The sequence below is a fragment of the Bombus flavifrons genome, chromosome 14, assembly GCF_040668555.2.
Source record: "Bombus flavifrons isolate JBK064 chromosome 14, iyBomFlav1_principal, whole genome shotgun sequence".
Lineage (NCBI taxonomy): Eukaryota > Metazoa > Arthropoda > Insecta > Hymenoptera > Apidae > Bombus > Bombus flavifrons.
This window is the reverse complement of record NC_138455.1, coordinates 8,050,598-8,074,289: the sequence shown is the minus strand read 5'-3', so window position 1 is coordinate 8,074,289 and position 23,692 is coordinate 8,050,598. Positions and strand designations below refer to the sequence as shown.

Below are 23,692 nucleotides of genomic sequence, written 5' to 3'. Positions count from 1 at the left end.
ATCTCGTCCTGGAGTTCGATGTCTCATTATGTCAGAGCTGCCGGGATTTCGGGGGAATTCCATACGCTCCCTCTGTGTACCTTCCTTCTCCTCCTCCTCCTCCTCCTCCTCCTCCTCTTTTGCTTCTTATACCTGCTTGTTTCTCGTTTTGGACTGGACAAGGTCGTTCGGCTCTTGTATTTTAAACGACTCGTAATTTGAAGAAAACTTTTAATAAGCCCTGCTTATATCGAACGAGGTGAAATGAGATAGAACGATGATCTATTTCGTGAAAGTCTCTGACTTCGATCATCATCATCGGAGCAGGCCAAAACGTTTTTTGAAGCTACTGTGCTATGTAAGGTTTTATGCTTGTACAAGACCTTTTCAAGGTGTACGTAGAATCGAGCGGTTGGAATGTTGATAGAATTTATTACAATTACATAATACCGTACATACAGTAGTAATGTATGTTACATGTAACTCTGTAGACTGTTATTTAGTGATTGGTGAAAGAAAACGAATGAAATCGTGATTACTATCGGAGAAACATATTCAGTCGCTGATCGTGGAATTAAGACCACACGCAGAAATTTCATTCTTCCAACTACCAGACGTCGTTGAAACATACACAGATAAAAAAGCAAATTATGATTGATCGTCTAGATTGTTCCTAAACACGTAAATTATCATGTAAATATAAATCGCAATTATTTCATTTATTATCTTCCACGATCAGATAACACTCGGATGATCTGAGAGCCATTGGAAATATCTGTAAGTCGCTGCTCGTTGCTCGCCATCGCTACGTTGCACGAGTTGGAAACAAAAATTCAGAATGTGGAAACGATATCAGCTGTAGCGAAAAGGAGCACGAGAAAATATAACTACTGATATGTATGAAACAACTTACAGTAATTAACCAAATTTGATACTATTGATTTTGTCATTAGGTGGTATTGACAAAATCCGCAATCACTTAGTTGCCAACCCAATAGAATTCCTGTACGTCTCTCAATTTTGCTAAAAGAATGAAAAACATCGAAAATTTTAAACGATTCTAATTAACCCGTGATCAGAGTCTGTAGATGTATTTATAAGTTATTAACATAAAATAGAGACGGGAAAAATGAGGAGCAAGTGTACTGGAACAAGGTTAACGGTATCGACCAATAATTCAGAAAACTCGTGCTCGGATGAGCCGTGTCCGAAAGGAGAGCAAATTTTTCCATTATTCATTAGCCGCGGACGAGCGTTACATCTCGATTGGTTTCTTGTCGGTCGCGCTATTAGGAATCAATCAAGCCTTCGGGATCGTCGATGCTCTTCTCGACTGACAGGCAGCCTAAAACATCTGGTAAGAACGTAACGCAGCGATCTCCAGGACATCTATCCGACTCCTCCTTCTTCGATTCCTCCATAATCTTTCGTTTACGCGATATATTTCATCTCCTTGATCATGCAAAAACGATCGGCCGAGGTGATTTCAGACAAAGCTGTTCTTATTGCTTGTTTGTTCAATAATAGAAAGAAGAAAAAAAAAAAGAGTCGATGACACAAGACGACGATGGTCCGCGATATTCTTTTTGAATATCTGTTTGAGCGCCGATAATAGATTATCGAGCAACACCTGCTTTTATTCCTCCTTCAAAGACGACAGCGTTTAGAATTGATTACGACAGGCTACGTCTTGTAAAATTCTCTTCGAGTTTTCGTATCGTTTTATAAAGCGAAGATCGTAACACTTTACGTCCGACACTCTGTTCCTTGTATTTTGCTATCAGCTTCGTAATAAAGTGACGAGGGCTTTCGAAAAAATAATGTTCACTGTAAGCTAAATGATAATTAATCAATAGTCGTCGAACGACGATCATAAACGAGCGTTTACATTGCAGATGAAAACGAAACAAGGTGTTCGCGGATAAATGGCCGATCTTACATGGCGTCTAGCGTCTTCTAGCGACTCGCGTATTTGGTAAAACCGTTTCTCTTCGTGCCGGTTTGATTTTTGCGAGTTACACGGCACAGAACTCATAGAGGGAGAGAGAAAGAGAGAGCAGACAGCAAACGTGTATCGTACGTTCCCATCTTTTCCATGTTTCATTGGCGTTCATCAGCCTCGAACACCAATTAGAGGCAGCCTGTAAACGTTACACTTGCCAAGCGAAACGATTGGCGCTTCCAGCGGGGTCTCTTTTTATGGACGAAACGTCTCCTCGGCTGAAGAAACGCGCGGAGCCTGAATGCTCGCTTTCTTCGGCAACTCGCAACACGATCGTTTTCTTCACCAGAGATTCCCTGGTGTCGGACCGACTATATTTCAGCTCGTCCCGGGTGCCACGACTCTGTGCAACTCCGATCGAATAACCAACGCTTGCGACTTTTCATCGAAATCTTCAGCACCGAAGACGATTGCAGAATCATAAAACTTGCAAATGTCGACTTTATTTTCTCGACACTGCCAGGTGTATAATTTTACAAGAACGATTCTTTACGGAATAGAAATAACTAGAAATTGGAAGAGTGGTTCGAGGAATCCTTGGAATTGTCATATCGCCACCGAGATGAAAAGACAATTGGTTCTGCCATGGTCGTTGGAAGATAAATTGGAAAAATCCGACGATATCTATCTCTCGTGCGAAAGAAAAGTTCTCCTTCGCTACGAATTGAAAGAAACACAAACCTAGGATTGATCGAGTGATGCAAAGAATCATGACAAGTTATATCGCAACAGAAAATTGATTCTTCCACGATTATTAGAGAGTAGATTCGAAGAAATCTGCCCCTCAGATAAAAACCATTTTTCACGCAAAGGGTATTCCTTCTTCGCGGAATGTAAAGAATTCGAATCATGGATTGATCGAATAACCCAAGGAATTATTGGAGGTGGCATCGCAACAGAGGTAAAAAGTATAAAGGATTGGTCCCCCTACAGTTGCCAGGAGTCCGGATTATACAAGTCGCCCCGTACTTGCGCATTAAAATCCTTGGAACGAAATATTACGCATCCCCGATAGTCCGCCCCTTCTTTGCTCGTTACCAGCAATATGGCCCCCCCTTTTTAGTGGAAGCTACCCCGAATCGAGCGAGGCCAGACCAGTCCGTGCCACTATAAATCTCGGAAGTTTTAATGCCTTGCAGCCTGCACGCTCGTCCCTTCTCTTCACCGACTGCCTCTTTTCTCTTCCCCCTTCTTCTTCTCATCATATCCTCTCCCTCCCTCCTATACCCTTTCCGTGGATTCGATCCACGAATTCATCCAGAACCCCGCCACCCCTTCCGTCCTATTTGCATATGCGCATAATAGCAAATGCAGAGCTACCCTTTACTATTAATTTTATAAAATCATTCAACCCGCTTTCTCCATCCCCCGTTTCGTCTTCTTGCCTTTTTTTCTTTCTTTGTGCGTGTGTGTGTACGCGCGCGCGCGTGTGTGTGTGTTCAATTTCATCCTCTTTCCCTTTCTTCCTTTTTCGATGTGTCGCTGGTTCCTCTATACTCCGTACCCTCGGGACCCTCCTTATTTAAATAACGGATTTTCGAAATCTCGTTTTCGGACAGATCACAGGGGTCGCGACGGCTGCGCCAACACGTGTGAGCATATTTCGCATGGGCCGTCAGCGTTCATCCACGCATCGAATTTTCCATTCAACAGTTTCCTTTTCGTTTCTTTGTTTCGCGCAGAAGGGAGGGGGAAATTAGTTATTCGTTCTGTGTACGAACATTTATGGGTTATGATCTTATTTTTAATGTATCTATATTTCATATACGTGTCATCGTATATAAATCGATCTATTCTTCGAATTTTCCGTTCATTAGATTCCTTCCAGTCTGCTGCCTTTGTTTAGAGCAGAGAAGAAACTCAGATACAGATATCTGCGAATCTTAGCTTCACGTTCGATATTTTTATTATTCTCACGCGATCATCGATCCCACGCATCTTCTTTCTATCATTCAGCGTTTAATCGTAGAGCAAAAGAGAATTAACGATTCGTCCCATCTACGGAAATTCATGAATTTTGGTTTCATTCTGTGTTTGACAGCGCAGCTGCCAAAGTTGGGTCACCGGATTAAATTTTCCATTAACAACTTATCAACTTTCTTCCATTTTTCTTCTATTACTAAGGATTATATTATAGAAAAAATTCATTTACGAATGTTCCTTTCACTCTTGCCGCGTTTATATTTCGTGCAGAAGTTCCTTGGGTTCCACAGCGTATCAAATGTTCCATTCACCATAACCAGCTTCTTATCTTCCTTCTGTTGTTTAAAGAACAGAGGATAATGAGTTATTTGTTTCGTCTAGAAATCCTGGCTCGATTCGTGTACGCAGGAATTCTTGCTCGAAGAACATCGAAAGTTTGTACACCTGGAGGATCATGAAACGACTCTCGTGGGAGGTAGAAACGGCCAAGCCTTCCCTGTCCGCACGTCCCCCGGTCCATCCATCGATTAATTACCCGGCGCTCACTCGTTAATTAGCCTTGAAGGCCCGCGACGAGCATCGTCCATGCAGAAATCGAATCGTCGGTCACGATAACAACGCCTCCATTAAACGCGAATAATTGAAACCCGAAAAAAGGCGGGCCTCTGTGTTGAAGTGGTGAAACCGGTCAATTTTCACGTCTTTTTACACTAGGCTCGTTAAATCGAAACATCTACATTCCTTCCGTGAACAAACAAATCAGATATACACACACATATATATACACTAAAATTATTTCTATAGAAATATAGTAGCGTGAAGTATCGTAGAATTATTTGAGCCGAGTAATCAAGCTAATTTCCCTTGTAATTCGTTAAATCGATTTACGAGCAGTTTTTAAGCGCTCTACATTTTCAAACAGGCTGTTGCATTCGTACGTTGTTGGTGACATGATAAACAGAGAAATACATCGTGTACTTACATCCAATAGCTACGCGGATATAATTCCACTCGCGAAAAGCACGAAAGTTTCTTTAACGTGTTAATATTCTCAGTTGTAATTATGATAATTCAGTGGCGTGGATACGTCACTTTATTCCTGGAAATTATTCTATCACTGTGTCAGTTCTTATGTAATGCCCGGCCGCTGAAGCAAACAATTGCTGAACCTGAAATTACATTACATTACATTAAAATACCAGTTTCATACAGTTACGTTAAAATACCAATGATGTCTCATGATATAGCTACGACAAGTTTAATTACCGCATGCGAAGTTGATGAAGATCAAATTTTAAGACTAATGGTGCCGCGCGATATAAAACAAGCATGCAAAGTCGCAGATTGAATTTTAACGTGTCTTAAGAGGTTGAATCTCGGGTTGGCTCGAATAACCCCAGTTCCAATGTACAGAGGTCAGAGAGAGAAAGAGAGAGAGAGAGAGATCTCGAAGTCGCGTTTTTCCGCGCGAGCAGCGAAGCCATTAAGACGTTTTAGCGTGTTTCGTGAAACGAAGTAGAGTGAAGGGAAAAAAGAAATAGAAGGAAGAAGAAAGAGTAGGAGGATAGAAGGTGATCCCCTCTGGTCCTCGTTGGGTCTACTTAGAGCCGATAGAGGCGGCCTAACTACCGTAACCGTATCCAGGTCTAAATAGTTGGAGTTACGCTAAGTAGCCCTAACCAGATTAGTAAGTCGTTGCGTGCTCTATTTTTAACGGCGCGCCGCCGGCATTCGAGGCGTTTTACGTGGAACACAGAGAGAGCAGCAGAAGAGAATGCTGAACCAGAACAGTGTGAAAGCGAGAAAGAAATAAAGAGAAGGATGTAAAAGCTGGCCAGATAAAAAGCCAGCTGAAGCTGAGATAGAAAAGGACGAACATAAGGAACCGAGTAGTAGAAGAGGAAGGGCCTTCGTAGCTTTATCCTAATCCCCGTAAACGAGACACGTCCTCTTCGAAGCGTTTGCCCTTGTTTCCTGCCCCCATCTAGTCTTCTTCTCTTTGCCATCGCGTTTCGCTAGCTCCCGACGGGTTTTGTTCGAACCACGATCATTTGCATAGAGATTACCGACGCACGAGTTATGTTATAATGGCATGTACGTAGTTCCATCCAGTTTTCTAAGATTTCTTTCAATTTCCATCCTCATTACCGTTTCCATTCGCCCGATTCGTTTCGCTTTCCGTTCCACAACTAATTTTACAGTCGCGATTTCTTACAGTTAGGACAACGGTTTTTTTTTCTTAATGCATTCGTAATGCAGTGTATATGTTTACTCGAACGAAATAAACTCGACTTATTTGAGTAATATTTTTCTTTATAAATGTCCGAATAGGCGAATATCTGTTGACTCTTTCTACTTGTCTGAATGTGAACTCTTATTTTATGAACGAAAAGTCGTGAGTAGTGGGAGAATTAATGTATTCGAGTTACATGTACAAAGTATGTGTTCCACTACAGGTTCATAGAGAATAAAGTGCCAAGTATTAGGAAATTTAGAAAACGTACAGAAGTTTCACCTTCTTGATTTTATTCATAGAAAGCATGAGTATTCATAGATAACAATTTTACTCGAGCGAGGTGTTGAGCGAATTCGTTGAGCGAGCAACCGTGTCTTATCTTCGATTCTTTAGAATTTATGGTATCCTTGAACTATTAGTCCAAGATTCATAGATGGCAATCACAGTTTCTTAAAAGGCATTGCTTCCGTATTTTTCCTGTTTCTTACGCTGTTATTAAGTATGTCAAATGTCTCGTGTTCTCCATTTTTCATCTTCCTTGTTCGTTGAATATTTCATTTTTTATTCCGTACGTAATCGCAGAGTCTCGGTTTCTGATCTTGTTTAATTCACAAGTAGTAATTACGATTTCTTAAGAAATAAAATTCCTTCTCTATTTTTCCTCTTTCCTAACGTCATCACTGCAATAACCTAATGCCCTAGTTATAAGTATAGTTAACAATCAGAAAAACGAATAAAAATTTCTTTCATTTTTTCTACTCGTTATATATTTTCTACTTTCTAAGTATTTTTCATCCTCTAACCTACCAATTGTAAAGTCTCAGTTCCTCGCAGTATTCGATTCACAAGTATCATTCGTAGTTCCCTGAAAGATTTCCTTTGTATTTTCCCTGTTGCTATTCGATAGTCGTATAGCGTTTTCAAAATATTAGAACATTCGTGTACGTATCGTTCTAGCGTTCGATACGCAAGTGGCTCTTATATTTTATCAACGTAACTTCCTCTGTATTTCCCGTATTTCTCACGTGATTATTAATTAGGTCGCGACAGGAACGAGTAAACGAAGTGAATCTCTCCCTCCCACGGCGCGGCTCGATGTCAGTAATTCTTTTGACATCGTCGAAATCCAAATATTGGAGGCAAACATCGTTCTCTCTCCCGGTGCGGCGGCGGCGGCGGCGGCGGCGCTGCGAATTTATTTGCACGCCGCTCGAACCGTTTAAACGTTCCTCCACTTGTCGTATACCCTCTCTCTCTCTCTTTCTTTCCTTCTCTTTCCCTTTCTTCCTCTCTGTCGCTCGGCTATACGGCAGAGAAAAGCGAGAAGAAGAGGAGGGAACAAGCCGTTAGGCAGCTCGCGCGCGCGTGGAAGGGACCACGGGGCGAGACGGAGAGGAATTTTATTTCCGCTCACATTAATTTCAACGACGCAGAAGACGGTCGCCACAAGGCGCAGCTTGAAATTACGAATATTATGACTTCAACCAGTTCTCAGAATTCTATGTTTTTCATTCTTTAATCTCGGCCTCCTCGTGTTTCACACCATATCTTATGAACACACTCGCCCTCTTTCTAGCCCGGTAGCTCGTCGTCTCGTTTCTCTTCCCCGAGTTTCTCGCAAGAGAAGAAGCATGGTTGGTGTTCTCTCGCCGTCTACAAGATCCACCTAACCGTGCGCGCACGTGAATCGTCTCCGCGAAGTCAAGAGAATAGTTAGAAAACGATTGTTGCACTTGCTGGCCGCTTCTACGTGCCTTCCGTTGTTTCACCACGCGCGTCCCTGTCTGAGACACGGTTCCGACTGCTTCGAATACCGTTTGAACTGGTTGAGGTAATGCAGAGATGATTGATGTCAGCAGTTTAGCGATATGGTTAGCTTTGAACTGCTATTCGCCGGTACAGTGACTTTAAAAACTGTTCAGTTTGAAACAGATAGGCAAGTGTTTCTAGGGCCAGATGCTTTCATCTCGTAGGACCAGAACACAGAGGTTCAGCACGATTCGAGAATTCTTTGTCGTTTCTAGGGTACGAGTATCGAAGCGCAACGAGATCTTCTTAAGCCTGCAATCCTCGAATTTTTATGTCTGAATCATCATCTTGGTAAACAAGAGAATATTTAATGTCTAAAGACCTGTAGTAAAAAATCTGCAAAAGGTCATATCCTATAACGATTAAATATGATTAATGAGTTCGTCGCGGATCTGAGTCACATGACGTGGAACAACATAAATATGCAAAATACAGCACTCCTTACAATGCTAAATAAACGAAACAAATCTCTATCTACGTCTTACTCTTTCAATTATTTTCATAAAAGCGTAAATTCGTATGAATATCCACTCTATGATAGCAAGTGTACGATCCACAGCGAACGAGAGTAATCGAAAAGTCGAGTTCACGACGACCAAGTTGGAAAGTGCAATTTTACGCCAAGCATACTGATACTCGAAAGCAATGTCAGAAAAAAGTAACGTCTCAGGAAAACAATTACACGCGGACCAGAGGCAAACGTCGTTTTCCCGAACGATCGAGACCCACTCGAGGAAATACGTCGGAGAGATAAGCAACGCTTATTTTAAGGCTTTAAGTCGCTGGCGAATTTGAATAATCTACCGGTATTCCAGCAGACACTTGAAAAGCCACGAGGCCCGTCCAGCCCCCAGGCCTGGCAACATTACATTCAAGTGTTTGACGAACGAACGCGTTACGTCGCCTGCTTTTTTGTTTTCCTGCTTCTGGTATCGGCATCAGCGTCGAGCTATGTCGAGTGTAGCCACCACTCTCACGACTCTGCTACTGTCTCTTCTGGCTTGCTTCGTACACGCGTTGCCAGAATTCGTGATCGTTCCTTTCTGCTACAGTGCCTTTTAGACCAGCGATTTTCAATCGCTTTTTCTACCAGACGAAATTCTCGATAAAAAGTATATTGTAAATAGATATATTACAGTTGATTCCAGACAGGACATTCACAGCTATCGTTGTTTTTTGGCTGCTGTCATTTTTTCCTTTAACGATCGAAGGGAAAAGAAGTCGACGCCCCTCGCTAGATAGTTGCTTATCGCATGTTTCAAAAATATACCACTTACGGTATATTATTGATTATGGTAATTCCTGTGCAACGAAAAGTAGAAAAAATCGATAAGCATCGATCGACAGTTTCGAGGGTGAAATTTAAAAAATTGCGAAATGTGCGCATTTGGCTTGTGAACGATTCATCGCTACTGAATTTGAGCAAAGCGGAGGAAAAGCTATGGCGTTCGTTCGCTTTAGCTTGAACGCACCTTGAACGATCTTGTTGCACGCGAACGTTGACCTTCGATCGAATTCCCTCGGGATCAGAACGCCCAGTGGCCTGTTTCTACTCAATTTTTCTTCGCTACGATATATGGAGTCTCTGGTCTGTTGAGTCTGTTAGACGCGATTTCTTGTACAGATTCCAAGGGTAGTGGCGGTGATCTGCTCGCTCGACGAGATGATTTACTGGGAAACTGGCAACGATGGTTACGCTCCGAGTAATTTATTACGAATATTACAATCTTCAGACAGATATGAATATCTCCAGAGATAACTGATTAAGTCCACTTTTTGTGGATTTCTCAATTTCATTAACCAAGTACGTAATTAGTCTTCCGTAGGTAAATTGGATGGTTTGTATCCAAACCTAAATTCCACACCTCTAAAGAATCGTACGAAGTTTTCGAACACCTCTTAATGTTTCTAGAAAATTAGGCAATCGTTCCTTAAATCGACAGTTTGATCAATAAAAGCAGAAATCCAGGAGAAAGAGAATGAAACGTGAAATTACTTTTGTGCCTTCTAATTCTGCGATCTAATTAGTGCTCGATGTTTGATGAATTGATGAATGAATGATGAATTTTTTATTTGTCACGGAGAGACGCCACGAATGATCGTAAGTTTCAGAGTTCTCGAAAGAACGATATTTGTAATCGTCGCTATTTATTTATATCTATCCCAATTCGCAGAGCTTAGCATAATGAATGAGTAATTTTTCCAAATTCGATGGAAAATTTCTCTGTATTTTAACGAATGGAATTGATCAACGTAACTTTTCTTCTTATCGATTTTCTTGAAATAATTGAAAAAATTCCAACTATATCTGCTATCGACAAAAAGACAGGTTAATTGATAGAAAATTCTAACCTAAGTAATAAAGTTTATCTCGTAAATGACAGCGCATAAAAACCAGAATCCCGAAGAAACACCATTCCCGAGTTGTTTCCTCAAGTGTGACAACGTTCATTAAGGATTCTAGGTTTCAAGTTTTGCCTCGACGAAAGAAAAGGAAGGAGCAAGTCCTAGGAAAATGTCTCAATATCCATCGAGCATCGCGAGCCAGCCCCAACCGGCTCTTCCATTCGCGGTAACCAGCCTGAATTCATCATCGTCGAGGCGTAACGCGCGAATCGTTTGCTCGACTTTTTTTTCCTAATCATCCCTCAGTCCACGCGCGCGTGCGTCTTCCATTCAAATTGAATCATTAGGAGCTCAGTCGTGGCTTTTTGCAACCGTACGCGAATAATAGTCCGAAGAATTTCAAGGTTTCCCGTCGTGGACACTTTCCGACTTTTATTCTCGATGGGTTCGAGACCGGCACCCCAAGAATCTAGGCCAACGAACCAGGAATTTCTCTTTCCTCGAAAGAAGAGACGCAGCAGACAATGAGTTCTCAGGCGAAATTCCTTCCATGTCTATAGATTATCGAAAAGGAATTTTGAAATCCTTTTCTTAATTTTTTGAGTTCCTTTTATTAATTAACAGCGATCTAGCTATTCTTTGTCTTTATTTTGGCAATTTCACTTCTATAGCTTTCGCTTATTCAAACAAGATCGAAACATAAAGATTTAAGAATCACGTCAGACTTGGGCTTAGTTAATTTTCATTCGAACGTTTCTTCAACACGTTGACTGCCACGCGAATTTTCCGTATCTTGTCTTGGGAACCGCGATAGATTGAAAAAGAAAAAAAAAAAAACACCAGGACATTTGATTGTTGCCAAATATTCTATTTCATAATAGCGTTGATAATAATAATAATAATAATTTATCCGATTTACACCCCGCAGCCAAGAAACGCGAGTTTTCTATTTTTATCATTTTTCTAGCCACGCGCTTCGCTCATCCTTCCGCGCTTTGCTCTTATGCCATCCTTCGCCGACACTATACGCTACAAGTAAATATTATACTGCATTTGCCAACACCTTCTCCAGCAATATCATGTGAAATGTTTTTCGGTACCGTGTACCTTCTTTAAACCATTTTACCACCGTTAACGTGTCAGCAGCGCACAAGGGTAGAAAAATGGAAGGATTTCACGGAGAAGAGAAAAGATGTACCTTGCACAGCGACGACAAAGACACTCGGATCCCATTGTTCAGGGTCGATCGCGCTGCACTCCGATTCGACGGCCCGGTTCTACGTACGTACATGTGCAAACAGGGTGATAATGTATTCAAGGTCCGCCCCGTTGGCGATGGTGGGGGTGAAACGGGGCGGCCCGCTCGCTATACGTACTGTAACAGATGTTAATTATCCCTTCTGTGTATAGTCAGCAAAAAAAGAGCCTGGTCTCTCGCTCGGACATATCGTCCACTCGTGTTACATCCCCGTTGAGAATGCCTCTTGTATCCACGCTTCGAACAGACTCACGTGGCCCGCCTAGTACGCACGCTCCAATCGCGTTCAACTTCCACCGTGCCCACTAGGGAAATTCACCTTAGATCGAATTCTTTTTGCTCAGTCAACTAAAACACAGTACCTTCCACGTGTACTGGTTTTTCGGCTAGTTCGAAAGTCCTGAATAGTTCGTTAGATTTTGATTGGAGTTCGTTGGATTTTGGCCGTTTAAAGTCCACGGACGAAGATAATTTTTATTTGACCCGGTATCGACGCGATGTTCGTTTAGTTCATTTCTTCAAATAATCAATGACGTTCAAACATTTCAAGCATCGCGTCATTTATGTCGAAGAAACGGAGATAAGATACCCTTTCCTTAATCACGAAACCAGTTTCGTTCTCGAGGGGTTAATTGGACGAGGATGCGTAAGAAAGTCGAGAAAGGAGAATCGCGAATGCCGTTTAAAGCAAACCGCAAATACCTGAATCCGGCGAGAATAAAAGGTCATTCAAATTGAACAGTTTATTAGAACGAGGTCTCATTTTATGTGCATAAATTATTAAAATTATATGAAGTATCGTTAGGAGTAAGAAATCGTAGGTAGAGGGAAATATCGGCGAGAATCGTTGACGAATTTACTTACTGTACGCTGGTGGCAAAAGTGCCAGAAGCCACCACGACGCCAACAAATATAGTTCGTGAACTGCTTGCGTACCGTTCGCGAATAGTAACGTGGGTCCAGCATCAGGGTTGAGTTTGTCAGTGAACAAGTAGATCAAGAATGACAGCTCGTGTCTCGTCCCGTAAGTCTACGGTAGAATGGAAGATGTTCTTGTCGCGGAGGGCAAGATGGAATTTCGGAGCGACCACGTCGGGGGAAAATGGTTTCTTGTGGCGCAGCTGAACGGTCGCGTTGCCATATTCGTCGGGGATCTTTAATGGGGCAGTTTTAGTGCGGAAATAAATAACCGATAATGAACCAGGCAAAAACGGAACTAACGATTTTCAGGCCGAATTAGGCAGCGAGCCATGGATGCCTCCGGCGGAGTCATCCAAATCGATTGAGAGAGCTAACTGGTAATCAACAGCCTGAAATAAATGATTAACGAATGATGAAACGAGAAGAACGACTGCCACAGCTAATTCAATTCCTGCAAACAAGTTTGTTGGCTTTTAATTGCTTCCACATTAACAATTCTATGTAATAATTGAGATCGAGATAGTGAATTGAAAATATGTATATATCACACCACCTCTATTGCATCGCAGATCACAGAATTATCTACCACGTTAATAGACTACGTTTCGGCTCGCGAAACAAATTTCTTTCGTATCCTTGTGAAATTTGTACGTGATCGTTAATTACGAATATTTCACCCTTCATAGATAAACTGGGTTGTTCATATTTTTGTGAATATAACTTCAAAATATTTCGTATTATTGCGTGTATTTGCGTATTTCCAAGTTTCCCGTAAATGCGTAAAAATTCACCGTTTCTACCTATCGATGTCTCTGGTATATTAATCCAACCCTTTCTAAGTTAAATGCTCGATGATATCTTCTTTCAATGAAAATAAAAATTTAGCGGAAAGAATGTTTAAGGGTGAAATTACGCTCGACTCGTGAACTATCCAGTTTCCAATTGTTCAAGTTCCACGAATTGGCGGTTCCGAGTGATCGACGGCTAATTCGAAAGGAGCATCGAGACGCTACGAAAATGGACGCGGTTTCACCAACGTAGAAACGAATTGTCCCTCGTTTCATGTTATCGCAGGCCCGTCTACTCGGCTGACCGAGCAGCGCTCGTATATCAGCGTAGCTTTTGTTACGGCGACGTGCCTTTGTTTTCGCCTTGTTCTCGCGTCTCGTTCCAGTGGTGCGAACGTGGACGGGTTCTTGGTTCGGCACTCGGCAGCCTGTAACAGGCCCGGGCAACACACAGGGGTTTCGCTGAACTTGCTTTAACCCACTTTCGCACTGACACAGAAATAGATAACCGAGACGTGTCGGGGATTTCTTTCCACGTTCCGACGATTGTGTCAGCTGTGCAGGGAACCACCGTTCCTTATTCTCATTGGTAGTTTATTAGCCAAATTTAGGGGAAACGTCGACTCGCGGTAGAAACTGAAGATATCAACCCTTTGCAGTTTGAGCCACGTTTAACATTTTGCGTGGTTCGTGTTCTGTTTCTTGATGGATTCGTATTCGATCGAATTTTTCATAGATTCTTGCAAACAAATTTTTTCTGTTAATTACTGATAATGCAAATAGATGTCTTTGAAAAATATCATTTCTCAGAAATGAACTGCGACAAAACTCCTATAATGCGACGTGCTAGGAATTTTCACAGTGTTGGTCTATCAAATATGTCGGATTATTGGATTGTATCTGTAAGACATGAGAGCGAGGATAAGTAATTTAAGAAACAACGGTGATTGATGTAGTAATGCAGCATATTAACAAAAATAAAAGCTACATAAAATAAACATGTAATTTCCTTAAGCACTAGAATCGCGAAATCAGTGAAAATACTTGCTATCAGATTCTTCGCTTCCGCAATTACCTAAGAAACACGCAAGCGTTTTTGATAATATTAGTAAGACAGAAATACAATTACATTGCTTCAATTCCAATTAACTATATACATATAACATACACGTACACGTTATAGCGTTCATTTGCTTCCATCGTCTAAATATCAAATGACGAAACACCATCGTGGTGAAAACTATGCGATCTATCAGAATTCTATTATGCATTGTCGAATTCAGTTCAATTCAAGGCAAGAAAAATTAGTACGATTAAACCATCCAGGTGTAAAATACAAATGAAAATGACGTTTGGTCGTGTTTTTCTGTTTCAGAATGCATTGAAGAGCCGGCCGATTGAGGAGATTCGAGATGTCCGCCGTAACCAGCCCGTATGGCCCCAGTAAGACACTCCCTTTTGCTAATGTATCACCGCACAGCAACCCCTCGTTACGATACTTTAGCGAGGAAACATAGCCAGCCTTGCAATTGCGTCATGCGCCGTCCCGTTTGATCGAATCGTAATAGCCGCGCTCGGCTCCTTCAACGATTCCAAGAACGTTCAATTAACGTTCGTACGAACCGGTTGAATTCTAATTAATGTTAAAAATTCATTCGCGACAAGCGGGCAGAACGGCCTTCGCGTTGCGCTGCAACATACTTCGCGTCCTCCAGTTAAACATCGCTCGATTCGAGATTCGCAAGTAACATTCGTAATTAACGAATTGGTCCTTTGAATTCCATCCTTTGTATCTGTTCGATCGGAAAAATATTCAATCTTCTACTGGATTAAAGAGAGAAGTAGAATAAAGCATCGAGAATTCGATTAATAAGGCCGATTAGGAAGAATCGAAGAAAACGAAATATATATCGAGTAACAGTTAGATTCGTCGCGTTGCAGCACACCTGTGTCCAGTTAGAGATCGCTCGATTCGCGATTTGTAAATAACTTTTGGTCCTTCGAACTGCATCCTGTTCGACGAGCCTCGACCGATCGTGGCAACGGGGTCTGGATTCGCCCTAAAGCAAATCGATTCCCCCAATCGTGTGTGTCTCTCGGATTACAAAAATCGGATCTTCTACTGGACAAAGAGCGGATCTCTTTATCAGGAAAAATTGCAATTTTCACTGGATCAGAAGTAAATCTCTCTGATCATAAAGATATTCGATCTTTCACTGGACCAAAATCAAAAAGTAATTTATGATAAATAGAAGCTGTAATACTTTGCCTAACAAGGATGATTACAAAGAATTAAAGAAGCGAAAGATCGATTGTAAGCTAAGATTCCTCGCTTTTCCGGGTCCGTAGACCCAATGTTCACCCCTGTATCAGTGTCTGATGCTCCGGTTGCTTTCCCATCAGCGGAGAGTCGAGTGTGAGCTAAGATTCCTCGCTTTTCCCGGGTCGAAGGACCCGGAGTCTGCACCTGCCTCGGTGTCTGATGCCCCGGTTCCTTTCTCATCAGCGGAGATGCTTTCCGACTCGGTGTACAACTACGCGACGACCCGGCGGGGGACCGCCGATCAGGACAGCGACTCCCAGTACGAGGGCCAGGCCCAGCTGCAGATCACGAGCATCCAAAAGCCGCGTAACAAACGCAAGAACTTCAAGCCGATAAGCAGCCGGATGGTGGAAGTGTCCGATGAGTCTGAAAAGGAGGACGATGAGTTGGAAGCGTTGGAGGAGAGTTCCAGTGAGATACTGGAATACGAGAGGAAGACGATGCTGTTACCAGCGGAGGATAGATCGAAGCAAAGGCTGAACAACAACGAGGTCAGCCCCATGGATCTGTCCGTTGCCACCAGGCCACCATCTTCCGAGGCTGACGATGACAGTGGGGATTCACTTAGGCATAAGTTCATCCTGGAACAGCTCAGATCTCAGAAACTTTACTCCCCTGGTACCGAGGTGAGTATCTTCGTCTATGGTGTTTCTTGTTTAATACATACGCTGTTCCTCAAAATTTGGCTATTCATATTTTATGCGTATCGATGACAGGTGTTTCGTATCTACTCTACGCTTAAGACACATTTTGGTAACGGGAAAACCTTAGCTGAGGCGAAAATGAAACGAAGAACGCAGCAGGCTTAAAAGCGAAATTGACTTGACTCTACTTTTCATTAATTAAGTACACGATTAACAGTGAATTCTCAAGAAACAAATTATTTTCACGAGTTCGTTTACGAAGATGATTAAATAATGGTAAATTTAGAAAACAGCGTTTCTAACGTTATTCTATTTTTTAATTTACGGAATTGATCAATGTGACTGCTGTGCTTTTCATGAAGCATATCAAGACTACGGATGTTTATTCAAATTCATATTTTTATAACCATAGCTAAAGAAATGGAACCTAAATAAAGGATTTGCTTCACTCGTTAAACACGTATAAACGAATATCTGATTTTGAATGTTTTCACATCTGAAAATTTCTCATAATTAAACAAACGTCCGTACAGTCTAGGAATATTTTTTATTCAATGAATAATGTTCCAATTCTTTGCCTAAGGAAGGGGATAAAATAAAACGAAGAACAAGAGAAAAAAAAATAGGATGTAAAATATAAATTTAAACAACCTGAAATTAAGTAACCTTACATTAAAACACAACCTGTTATATGTGTTATTATCAACGGTACTAATTAAGGGTTAGAAACTAATTACATGTAATATTCAGAGCGTGAGATAAATTTCTGTTCAAGTGCCATTTCCTTAGCTGTATTATTAACCGTTTATATAATACGCACGCAACGGAATATTTCGTGTTTACTTTTACAACGCTTATCGGCGTGCAACGGGAAAATTTCGATGCAACGTCAAACGTTATAACGACTTCTAGTGGTGTCTAGCGTGCTTGGTGGAATCGCACGTCGGTTAACATACGCAAAATAACTTGCATAGGAATTCATTCGCGTCATTTCATTCACGTGACATGTATCGATCGTCCACAGGCCAGGAGTCCGAACTCAGAATCGTCGGAGAAAAGTGGAAGCGGCGTTTTGGATACCGAATCGGGACGATTGGACGATACTCCGTTCGAGGATGATCGAGGGCAGGATGGTGACGGTGAGACCGAGTGCGAGGAGAGGAAACCCTTCGAAGGAATGAGGGAGTACGCTGAATCGACTATGCAGGAGTTGTTGGCGATCTACGGGCTGGCGGGAGGAGAATTGGCCAAGTCAGTGAGCAGACAGCTACCGCCGACCTTTCTGAACCCTCCGACTGGTCATCAGCCTCACGGTAAGTCTTCCTCCTGCTGATCTTGCTCTTTTAACTTACAATGTACAGTTTTCTAAAAAAAAAAAAAAAAAAAAAAAAAAAAAATAGGTTCTCTATGCAACTGTTATAGATATGAGATACGTAGCTATATCAATTTCCCTAATATCAGTGTAGTATTTAAATTTCTCGCAAGCCTATAAATATCTACAATCTGCTAACAAATCTCCTAATCAAATTTTTTTACATACCATTGTATTGGTACGGTATACCATACGCATTTCAATTTATCTATTATCGGTGTACCATTTGAATTTCCCATAAACGTATAAACATCCGCGACCTAACAAATGTCCTAATCGAATTACAACTGCAACTCCATCACAGGCCAAGCTCGTTATTTGCAAACGTCTCTCCGACCATGTACATTTATTTCTATCCAAGACTCACCTAGCGAGCAATTAGAAGTAAGCAGGTTAACAGTTGTTAACGACCGTCTTGCGAGAACAAACTAGAACTTGTCGTTCGCCGTACAAGCTTCAGCTAGAGGCTATTAACGCGTGGGCGGTGCTCGAAGCTGAAGAGAGAAAGAGAGAGAGAGGGAAAGGGTAAAACGGTTGGATCCTCGATTTTCAAGGATCCCACGAAATACCATCGGTTTGGAAGAGCATCGATGGTGGTCGCGTCAGGTTCCACGAATCGTTATTATTCGCGGCAGGACTTCACACTCTTCGCTGAAGAGAAATTAAAGGCGCTCTCGGTGTTCGACGAAATCGCTAGCCGAGGCAACTGTCGCACGTTGGACGATTGGTTGGCATCGAATTCGGGGTTGGGCTACGAACAATTGACAACTGTAACTGGCTGGCATTCGTGATCGTACTTGGCGGAAAATCAATTTTATTCAAACGCACGGTATTCACGACCTCGGCTCTTTTAACGTCGTTTTATCGCCCGTCAGAGAAAAAGAAAAACTCGGCGTTAACGTGAAATTAGCTTGGTCAGATTAATTCAACTATGGAGATTCATTGTTTCTGTTATCGTAACCGGGCTTATCGATTATACGGCTGGTTATTCTCTCCGATAGATTCTTAAGTGAAACGAGGTTACCGCGAAACCACTCTGATCGATCGAGAAAGAATCGACTGCTTTTGTTATTAAACCGATCTCATGCGCTATTATTTAGAAACTGATGATATTGACGAATTGACAAATTGGGAATTGTAGGCTGTAAACTTATCTCGTACAATTTTACGCCAAATAGGAGAGCTTGTAAAATTTGTTTGTACAATTTCCTTGTCCCATAATCGAAGTTGGCGCAGTTCTTCTTCTTTGGCTCACAACTTTGGGCATAATGTAAATAGCGCTTCTAATTCGAAATGACTGCATCTCACTCTAATTGGCAATTTTTCCTTCTCGATGATTCTTCTTCTTATTCCGACAACTTTGAACCTGATCTAAATAATTCGAATTTTAAATAGATCTTATCTTAGCAACTCGGTGCGGTTATGCAAGAGAGGTCTTTTCTTTTCATTATTTATAGTCGTATCAACCGGTTGAATGGAGAAGTCGCAATTATACTTACTATATAATTTAGAGTATTTTAGATAATTTAATGGCTCTCGTAGTATCGACTTACGATCTTTTAAACTACCCTTTATAGTACTTTTTATATTAAATTCCCGTATATGTATATTCAGGATATTTCTTGCGCCGAAGAACGAGATGTTCTGTTCTTAATAAAACGCTGAATACAATTTATTGCTTCAATTGTTCGAGAGATGTTCCCTCCGTTTGAAAAGAACAACGAGTAAAACAGTCACTCTGGTACGTGGTTCGTTCGTGTTCCATCCGTTCTAATTGTATTCAACTTTCTCAGGTCGAACGCTCCGATACCGAATGATCGAAGAATCGAAATGTTGGCGAAAGAAACCGTAGCAGTCGCTGCAGTTTCCTCGGCCGCTGAAAATTATTAGCAACGAGGGAAGTGACGACCGGCGGGCAGACTAGTTTTTAGATTAGACTGTACGTATGCACCAGAACAGAATGTGGCACTTACATATTGCCAGTGCATCGCATATGCGCGCACGTGAATATGCGATGGCTCTCGCAAGATGGCCGACTTATAACTCATAAAGTCGGTCGGACTGCGCGAACCGTTGACTGCCTCGCGATCGATGGATGCCTTTGAGATCAGCCAGCGTCATCGTTTCCCGTTGCCGCGCGTCTCGCGTGGGTTGACAGTCTCACGAATTCCTCGCGGTGTGTATTGTATGTACGCCTCGGCTTGACGCGCGAGCGAGCGAGTTGGAGCGCACGCGCGCGCGCCCTCGTCCACGCCGCAGACTAACGAGTCAATTTCGCTATTCTTCGTCCGGCTTTTGCCTCGAAGATACTAGCCGTCGAGTTTTTGAATTACCTTCTGCCAGAGCTGATTGATTCATAGCCGAAGTCCTTGCCAGATTAACGTCTTCCTGGCGAATTGAGTTTTCTTCATTCGCAAAGACGCAACTGGTTACTGCGTCTTCTTTGTATCAATGAAACGCCATCGGCATTTTTCTTGGTTAGATGGAAAATTGAAAGGCGCATAAATGTAGAGAATGCGGCTAATAGGAAAAAAGATACATGAAACATGCGACGTGAAATACTGTTTATAATATCTTCTATGATAGAAGAAATCTCCGCTTAGATTCTATTTCTGCAGTGATATTTTTCAAAGTCTAAATTTGTATAAATATATGCAATCTATTGTGTGATAGATACCACAATGCGATATTCCATCTGTACACAATTTATTATCATTATGTATTTATAAGTACAATAGCTCGATAATTAGATTATTTATACGAATGCATTAGTAATAGTTTGTTATAATGGTATAAATAATTAAATCTCGTTAGTTACTGCGCCCCCTTTCTGTCAACGAAACACTACCAGCGTTTTCGTTGGTCAGTAGAGTATGGATATTTTATACATTTTTCATCGCACATATTTTTGAACATTACGTGAATTAATTCTCGTAATTTTAAATTCCCTTCAGTCTATCAATCACGAAATTTATTTTATAGATGACACGTGAACTGTAGGTTAAAAGTGGCGTCGATTGTCGAATTCTAACACTTGGTGAAAATTCTTCGGCTATGACTCATCGTTTCAATCGTAAACCTTCGATCATAATATTCATACATTATGTAAGTTAATCTTACATCGATGTACGTAGAAGGACTGTCCATTATTGGTCGATCGAGTATATCGTATATCGCGTCGATTGACTCTTTCTTTGTATCGTCCCATTGTCCCATCCGGTTTGAGAATAATCTTTCGTCGTATTCGATTAAATTCACGGTCCGTTGTACGACGCCATCCTGCCAATTACCAGAAAACTGACCGCGTGAAATCGAATGCGACATGCCTCGTAACTCGTCACCAGAGTGTGTTCCCTTCTCCTTCTCCTTTTCGTCAGGAATTGGGAATCTTTGCTGACACACATCTACTCTTATCCTTTCTTCTCGCTTGAGAATCTTCGAGAGTGTGGCAAATGGAAGCACTGTCACGCGTTATTTCTTCATCAAGAGCCGGTAACAAGATTAGAGATTGAGGATTAACCTCGAAGCAAGAGAACCAACCTGTGAGAAGAAGAAGAGGAAAAGAAATTAATTTCTGTCGAGAAACTACGCTTGTCAGTCATCGTTCAAGAATATTCTCGGAAATTTGAATTTAAATAATTTAGCGAACGACCTAGAATCATTGAATTCGTTAGATTCAAATAGCGGATGTTGTTTCGAGAGGCAGTTAGCGACGAAGATGAAACTTGGCTATCACGGACAGAGTAGATAAAACTAAAACACGAAATTTTAGATTTGATAATTCGACGATTACACTTAACCTATGCCTAATTGAAATTTAATTCAAAAATAATTCTAACCTCACAAGTTTTCTATCTCTGTAAGCGTTTTTTCTAATGAACGAAACGTGAAACGATGAGAAGACCACTTCTTATTTGAATTTGAGATTAAATACATATTTTTACTATTGTCCTAAATAACTGTCATAGTGTTAATTACGTTGTTGATTCTTTTATAAAGGCCAGTAGATATATCACCTATTTCTTTTTCTAATTTCTGCATATTTCATATTAAAATGTATCCCTCGATATACATCAAGTAGCATGAAAATCAGAAAATCCATACAGTACATTTTTCATTTGCTATCTGTCAAATTTCACTTCGACCGGCCAATAGAAATTTATTAACGCGATTAATTAAAGATCAACGCGAAGAAGAATAGAAACTCGAAAGGATGTTCCTAGTCAAATAAGTAACAGGTTTACAGCGGTAAAACGATGTCAAGTTGTTTCAGTTAAGATAACTTGAATGATTCGAATGAAATTTAAAACGAGAACGAGCGTAACATCGAAGGCGAGATCCGGCGAGAATCCCTTTGACTTTTCTTCATCTTCTTCGATGTTTCGTCTCCCACAAGTTTCGCCACCTACACACAGACACACGATGGAACAAAAGACTACCTCTTGCGTTGTATCTTAGGGATTGATACGGAAAAAATCGGGCATAATTTATCATGTAAAAGCGACTCGAACAGAAACCGCGTGTCGCCGCGGTGAATCGGCTTGCCGGTAGAGAGGCGAAGGAAAAAGGAACACCGTGGTTTCTTCTGCCTCTTCAGACGTCCGTCTTTTCTATGAACCTTGACGTTCCCTCGAATACGCCGCGTATCCATTTCTTCCGTCAGGAATACATTAACCATTCACGTTAACCTAGAAAACGCGCGCGAGTTTACGTAATAATTCTAATAATTAGTTAGAGAAAAGATCCTTTGCTATCTCCGACGAAGAAAGAAAAAGAAACGAGGAAAAAAGTTCCCTCTATGAAAGAACCGTGACGTGTTGAATCACGAGGCAAAGAACGATAAAGTGAACATCGACTATTGATCGATCTATAGATCATTCCAACCTAAATACTTTGAGATATATCTATTAAATTATGACTATTCACCCCTGAAGTTGCATTATGTCTCTAGTTTAATTCAGACATGAAGGGTTGAGAATTATAGCGATGTGAATTACACTGAGTTCATCAACTTGCAAAATAACTGCAAGATTATTTTATTACGCCTCATTAATTTCCTTCAAACGCTATAAATCTTTTCCTAGATTGAAACTAAACAATTCGTCCACCCTAGTAGGGTGGTTCACCTTACCATTCTCCTCGCTTGCTCTTCGCGTCTGAATGCCTTCGGCGGTCTCCTCCTTTACGATTTCAAGATACTTCAAAGGCGTGAAGTACACGAGAAAGTAAGTGAAAAGTAAGATTTAGGTCTATTGAATGCAACTAGAACCAAATACTCGAAAACTGACCTGTACTTTAATTACATCTAGCGAAATATAAAATTTATATCGGGTCATGTGGTCCAAAAGAGGATAGAACGGATGCTTCTTCGTGCGTTTCAATAGCGAAATGAACGTGTTAAACCGGCATATTTATCGCGCTATTTATTTCGGGGGTGCGTGAGCGAACAACCAGCAACGGTTGAATCGTGTTAGAGGAGCGAAGCGGGCAGGGACGGGGTAATCCGGCGCGAAGAAAAGCAGAAAAGCCGCGTGTGCTGTTGCTGGTGCTAGTCTCAGGGCACAGTGGGGTGGAGGACAGCGATGCCTCCGTGAACCCATTAATCATTCCAGCCGGATAAAAGGCAGCAAGGATGAAAAGAGAAGACAGACAGTCGGACGGACGGCGAGCAAGGCATGCAGGCGGCCAGAGAGAGAGAGAGAGAGAGAGAGAGAGAAAGCTCTTCCTTTCGTTCCTTCTGTCGTTGTTTCGCTTCGATCGCCTTCTCTTCCTCCGCTACGGCCCCCGAAGGATCATTTTTTATTTTGCCTCTTTTCGAAATTCGTCGGACGCTTCTATTGTCGGGGCCCACGAGAGAAGAGAGAGAGAGACTCTCGGACGAGACTGAACCCGAGGTCCGACCAGCGCTCATTTCGACGGGGAGAAGATTCATTAACTGATAACGCGATTCTTTCTTCGGTCGTTCTGTTGTTGAAAATGATATCCTGCCACGAGAACTGGCCACGAGAAGGCTTTTGGACACCTGTTGGGACACAATGTACTTAGGAGACTTTTGTGCACACCTTTTGGATCGCTGTTACTCAGGAAAATG

General features: G+C 41.6%; 1 protein-coding gene across 8 annotated transcripts in view; it reads left to right on the top strand.

Moving 5' to 3' along the window:
* LOC138186964 (zinc finger protein castor homolog 1) overlaps positions 1-23,692 on the top strand; it is a 162,608-nt gene that overhangs the window by 76,642 nt on the left and 62,274 nt on the right. For 4 of the 8 annotated variants that reach the window (XM_069127321.1, XM_069127320.1, XM_069127328.1 and 1 more), the window contains 3 exons: positions 14,638-14,705; positions 15,666-16,211; positions 17,254-17,542. In XM_069127321.1, coding sequence (XP_068983422.1) covers positions 14,697-14,705; positions 15,666-16,211; positions 17,254-17,542 — 844 coding nt within the window. In that variant the 5' untranslated portion in view covers positions 14,638-14,696. Of the gene's footprint in view, positions 1-14,637; positions 14,706-15,665; positions 16,212-16,301; positions 16,506-17,253; positions 17,543-23,692 lie in introns of those variants that run through there. The other 4 variants (XM_069127324.1, XM_069127322.1, XM_069127323.1 and 1 more) reach the window with 2 other exon arrangements.